The sequence below is a fragment of the Mauremys mutica genome, chromosome 6, assembly GCF_020497125.1.
Source record: "Mauremys mutica isolate MM-2020 ecotype Southern chromosome 6, ASM2049712v1, whole genome shotgun sequence".
In the NCBI taxonomy this organism is placed as follows: Eukaryota; Metazoa; Chordata; order Testudines; family Geoemydidae; genus Mauremys; species Mauremys mutica.
This window is the reverse complement of record NC_059077.1, coordinates 118,584,732-118,590,731: the sequence shown is the minus strand read 5'-3', so window position 1 is coordinate 118,590,731 and position 6,000 is coordinate 118,584,732. Positions and strand designations below refer to the sequence as shown.

Below are 6,000 nucleotides of genomic sequence, written 5' to 3'. Positions count from 1 at the left end.
CAGGCAGCAGGCTTCATACAAAAAGATAACACATCTGTAATTAACTTTTAAAGGAAAACACGGTTCCAAATGGAAGAGCACAAGAAGGGATGTCAGTTACCGTGTACGTTTCACTGTGGTAGGGTGACAGTGACCTCAGGATATTAACTAAGTACCAACTAGTGTATCACAGAAGATCCCCAAAGCATGTGCATATAATGGCAGTATAGATACTGCTTTTTCCTCTTTTCTGAACAGAAACATTGAACAAAAACTGGAGATAAAAGGATTCTCTGTCAAGAGATTAAAAATCACAGTGCACAGAGTGATTAGCTCTTGGCATCTGTATCGCTTGCTGAAGGCAGTGGGACATTGTCAATGAGCTTTAAAAAAAGTGGCTGATATCCGTTGTTCTTTCAGCCCAACTTTGCCCTTGATGAGTTTCCTAGGCTCAGCATCTCTCTGTAGTTATTATTTGTATGACATTAGCACCCTAAGCCCCAACCAGGACTGGGACACCAGGTGACGAGGGTTGTACCAACACAAAAGACAGTTCCTGCCCCAAGGAGCTTACTGATAAAAATATCATCCAGCTATTAACGTTCAGGGATTTAAAATGAAAACAATAAGGGCAACAATTTGCAGTGATCTAAAACCTTCTTGTTCATATTTTAACAATTGAACGGATCCGAATAGAAGTGTTTTCTCATAGAAAAGGTGAACTGCAGAGGGAGACCAAAAAGATGGACTGTGTTGTTTGTGTGTCTATAGGATGGCAAGCATGCCCGAAAGTTGTGGGGGAGGGAGGGTTAAGTCTGCTTTTTTTAACATTATAAATATCAGTTTTGGGGTGACATCCTGGCCCCACTGAAGTTAATAGGCATTTTGTCATTAATTTCAACAGGGCTTTGCTTCACGCGTCAAGTCTAGTCTTCCCTGGTTCACCGGAGAGCTCTTCCTAAGGGACCCACAGATGTGGACAGGGAGTGCTCTCAGTCCTTAATGGAAGGGAGGGTGTTCATTCCTTCATTGCCAGATAATCCTAACCAACCTGCTGCAGGGGTGAACAAAACCACCACAAACTCTTCGCGTCCTTCCTCTGAGATCAAACTGAGAGAGTCACTATTGTCTCTCCACCTCTGCGTCTCCCACCTCTGCAGTCCTACAGAGCTCACTCCTCTCCTCTATTCAGTGAGGGTGTGACATAGAGCTATATAGTCTGTATAGACCGAAGAACTTCTGGTAGGACTGAGGTGAGATCTGCAGGCCGCACGCTGAGGAACAGGCCTCCTCTATAACCACAACCTCCTCTAGTGAGGGCCTCTCCTCTCCGAAACCATGGGGACCTTTTGGGCTCCTCAGTGCTGCTGGGCCCCAAACAGCAACGACAGCCAAACCTGCCCAGTCCCAACTGCCAGAGACCAAAGACTGCTCAGCCTCCTCACAGGCACGGCTGCAGCCGTACTGATTCACACCAGTCTCCCCTCTGCGTCTGAGTGATTGCGGCTGTTATCTATAAATGAAGCCACATGCCCTGAAAAAACTTCAACTGATACAAAACTCAATATCCTGTCTGCTTAGCAACACAGGTCACCACGAACACATCACCCCAGTGCTCTGCACTGGCTCCCTACTGTAATAGGTTCAAGGTGGCTCTCCCAGAGTCAAAGCCCTCCATGGGACAGGCCTTTGCGGCCTGTGAGGTGCCTCTCCTACAATGACCTTAAAGATTTTAGGGACTGTTTCCAACTCCCCCTCCACCCCAACAGGGTGTGGCGAACACATTCTGTTGACATTGTCTGCCATTTCGTGGTGAGGACGGATCTTTAAAAAGCAGCAGACCTCCAGGGGCACAGTTAAAAGACATCCCTAGAAATATGCCTCCCAAAGACAGACTCTCATTTTAAAACAAATGTGCCATCTACTCCCGCCCAGTGGCCAGGCTGAACACCGCATTGCTTAAGCTACACGTGTCAGTGTTAGAGTAATACAATCACAGGCTGCTAGAGGGACGGAAGAGGCTCATCCGTCCACCCGGCCAGGGCAAGATTTCTCCCCACAGCACACTTTGAAGAACCTTTCCCGGTCTTGCTTTAAACGTCCCAATGTAATGTGGCTTCTACTGTTTCCTTCGGGAGATCTCTTCTTCTTCTTCTTCGAGTGATTGCTCAGGTGTATTCCACAGTAGGTGGCGAGCACGAACACCTACTGTGGAATACACCTGAGCAACACATCTCGAAGAACGCCAGTTACGGAACAGGTAATGGTCCTTTCCCGATCTCACTGCCTCCATCCCCCCGTCTGATAGTTTTCCTGGTTTTCATCCCATTCCTCCACCCTCGGAACAGCGAAACAATTCCTCTTCCTCAGGGCTTGGGCATGTTTACTCCAGTGTTAATCTATCAATTCTTCGCACCCCTAAAAAACCCGGAAATAAAAGTCAGCAGGGCAGATTATCTAGAAACAAACCATTCTGCTTCAGCCCATGTTTTGTGCGCAAATTGTGTGCCTGTGTCTGAGTTTGGCCTGTCAGTGCATCGGGGCAGGTCTGTGTCTGCCTTTACATTTAGCGCCGTCTGGCACAATCCGAGCTCAATAATTAAAAAGCTCCCCGCGACACTGCCCGGAGCGGATCCCCCGGGTCCTTCTCCACACACTCACTGGGAGGAAAGTCCCGGGGGAGTCCGGGGAGTGCAGGAAAGTGGGTCTCCCGGCGCCTGGGTGACCTTAGCCCTACAGACCAACCCGAATTGTAACGAAAGCGCCGAGTACGTGCAAGCCGGACACGCTTTCAGCGGTGCGTGTCGGAGCGGCCGGGACACGTGTTGAAGCAGGGAGCCGGCCCGCCCTGCGGCAGCCGGGCGCATTGTCCATGGGCTCGGCTAGGTGCGGGCTAGATCAGAGCCGTGACAGCGGCTCCCCAGCGGGAAGCACCGGAGCGCCCAGCCTCGGCGAGCGGAGCCCGGGAGCCGGCCGAGTGCCGGGGGGGGGGGGGCTGAGCGGCTGGGGCAGGAGGCGCAGCTAGTCCCCGAGCCGAGTTCCCCGCCTCCCCGGCACCTGGGCCGGCCCCTCCCCCGGCCCGGGATAGGCAGGGGCCCCCTTGCCGGGGGCGGGGGAGTCTCGGCACAGCCGCGTCCCCGCCTCCCCGGTGCGTGCTGAGGTCAGGCCGGGCGGGGAGCGCGGCGCAGCAGAGCCGGGCTCGGGCTGGGGCCGGGGGCGTGGGGCAGCTGGCAGCGGGGCAGCAGCCGCCGGAGCCGGAGCGGAGCGGGACGCTCGCTCGCTCGCTGCCCGGAGCCCGCAGCGGGTGCCGGGAGAAGCGGCGCGGCGCGGGTCGGGGCGCGGTGGTGCCCGCGGGGAGCCCCCGGCGCCGGGAAAGTTGCGCGCGGGGCAGGAGGCGGCCGGAGCCCGCGGCCGGGCGGCCCCATGGCGGGGCAGGGGCAGCCGCGGGCCGGGCAGCGCCCCTGAGCCCCGGCCCGCGCCCCGGCCCGGCCCCCCGGGCGCCCTCCCCATGGGCGCCGCGCCCTAGCGCCGGACCATGGCCAAGTGGCTGACCAAGTACTTCAGCCTGGGCAACAACAAGGCCAAGAGCCCCCCGCAGCCGCCGCGGCCCGACTACCGGGAGCGGCGCCCCGGGGCCGAGCTGCTGGCCGCGCACCGCCACACCTCGCCCCGCCTGGCGCCCCGCCACCTGTGCGGCGGCGGCGGCGAGGACCCCGGCGAGCTGCTGCGCGCCTACCGCGCCCAGAAGGAGCGCGACTTCGAGGACCCCTACAGCGGGCCCGGCTCGTCCCTGCGCAAGCTGCGCGCCCTGTGCCGCCCGGAGCCCTGCGCGCCCGAGGAGCCGGCCGCCAAGCCCCCCTCGGCCGCCGGCTCGCCGCACCTCTTCCGCAGCCAGAGCGAGCGCCGGCCGCCCACCCCGCCCGACGGCCGCTACCTCTCCCCCAAGCACCGGCTCATCAAGATCGACAGCGGCTGCGAGGGCGCCGGGGGCTGCAAGGGCGCCGCCGCCCCGGCCATCACCTGGAGCCCGCCCGGCGCCGCCGCCAAGAAGGTGGGCAAGGGCCCGGAGCCGCCGGAGAGCAGCGGCCCCTCCGCCAAGCCGGAGAAGGTGAGAGCCGCCGGGCGCGGGCAGGGAGTTAGCAGCTCGGGGCGGGCGGGGCAGCGCCTACCGTCCTGGGTTTGCCTGGGGTCCCCAAGCTGGAGGCTCGGCAGGGCTGTGACCCTGGCTTTGGGCAGCGCAGCGGGCACCCAGCTGCCCTGTCTGCGGGAGCTGAAGTGACCCCAGGTCCGCACACGCCTGCTGGGAAGCTTTGAGAGGCAGGGTGCGAAGTGCTTGAGGGGAGACCAGCTAGGGGGGCAGGTTGGTCAGAGGCCTGGGCACCGCTCGGCTCCGATTTGCCGTGTGTAGACGGGGACTCAACTGCTTTCCCTGACCAAATCAAAGCGCAAGAGCTGATGCCGTCGTGTGTCGGGGGGGGGGGGAGGAAGGAGAGGTGGCCAGGTCAGTAAAGGGGGAGAGATTTTTTTAAACCTCAGCGTTGCAGGAAATAAGATTTGGAAAAGAGAGAAAGAACTGTGGGTCAGGCACTACAATAACCAAAGTATTCAAAGGAGTTTAACGCCAGCGACTTGGTGCTGGCACTCGGAACTGGAGGTGTTAGCAAGGTTGCTAGGAGTGCTGAGGATACATCGCCATCTGTTCTGTCGCTGTCTGATTTTCTGTCACCCACACATCAAACATCAGCAAGCAAGTGAAGCTTTTTACAGGTTCCGCTGTGACCTACTTTGCCTGATTTTCAATCCATCTCATTATTTTGTCTTCAAATATGAAACCTGATTTATGTGCTAAAAGCAGGAGATTTCTTGGCTTCAATCATTTGCATTTTTCCTGAAGATGCTCTCTGGAAATACTGTTGTGATTTAAGTTATGGGTGCTTACTACATAACTTTTTGACAGCTGGTCATAGGGAAAGGCAGTATACATCACCTTTCTCCTTTTGCATGTACGCTGATCTTTCTGGAGGCAGTCATACTGAACAAATTACAAAAGTTGATTTTAAGATAGGGTGACCAGACAGCAAGTGTGAAAAATCAGGAGGGGGATGGAGGGTAATAGGAGGCTATATAAGAAAAAGACCCCAAAATCAGGACTGTCCCTATAAAATCGGGACATCTGGTCACCCTGTTTTAAGAGTAAGTCAAATGGTAGTGAGATTGCTTTAGAGACTATTTAATGGAATCTCAATTAATGCCCAGTGTTTGGAAAGGCTTGAAAATATATATAAAGAATATAGGGATTCTCTTCCATACAACTGAATTATTTTGCTGGTCACTGCTGACTTCTGGTGTAGGTTCTAGAATATAAGAATACCTGACCAAGATGTGATTCAGCACGTGAGGTTAGCTCCATATGTCTGTCACTGACTGATCTGAACATTATGAAAGGGTTGCTTTTAGTCACGTATGTCGAAATGTAAATAGACACTGTATACTATGGTGATGAGCACCATAGAAATGCCTGTAAAATGAATGGGAGGGGAAGTTCAGTGGCAAAGGTGAAGCAGAGATTAAGGTTGAGTAAAGTCCCATTGATTACGCCATATCTATTGGTGGTTTGTGCAATAGAAGGCACAACACTGAAACAGACTTACGTGCTTGAGCATCAACTGTAAATATTTTGCTTTCTTTGGGTAGTATTTCTTTACAGAAGCTTTAACAAACTGTGAACCACTTTCACTAAAATATCAAGTCTAGCGAACCCCCTCCTAAAAATGAATATTTCCAGGGATTTTCTCCTTTACCTGAGTATAAATAATAAAAGCAGTGATCTTGGAAATTTGTTTTTATGACATGCTTATTATATGCCAATTATTATTTATCATTACAGTATTTTTATTACATTATGAAAATGGCAACGCTCTTCCAAGATCTCACTTTCGTAGCTTGTATCACTTTGAATAAGCCTGTTATAAGACAAGGCTTCTATGTTTCATCAAGGAGTATCAGATGTGAAACAGCATG

General features: G+C 54.1%; 1 protein-coding gene across 1 annotated transcript in view; it reads left to right on the top strand.

Annotated features, from left to right (window-relative positions):
- The first annotated feature begins 3,454 nt into the window (after positions 1-3,454).
- The window catches only part of SHB (SH2 domain containing adaptor protein B), a 138,364-nt gene continuing 135,818 nt past the window's right edge, over positions 3,455-6,000 (top strand). Inside the window, exon 1 of the mRNA XM_045021293.1 lies at positions 3,455-4,087. Within this exon, the coding sequence (XP_044877228.1) occupies positions 3,515-4,087 (573 nt within the window). The 5' untranslated portion in view covers positions 3,455-3,514. The remainder of the gene's footprint in view (positions 4,088-6,000) is intronic.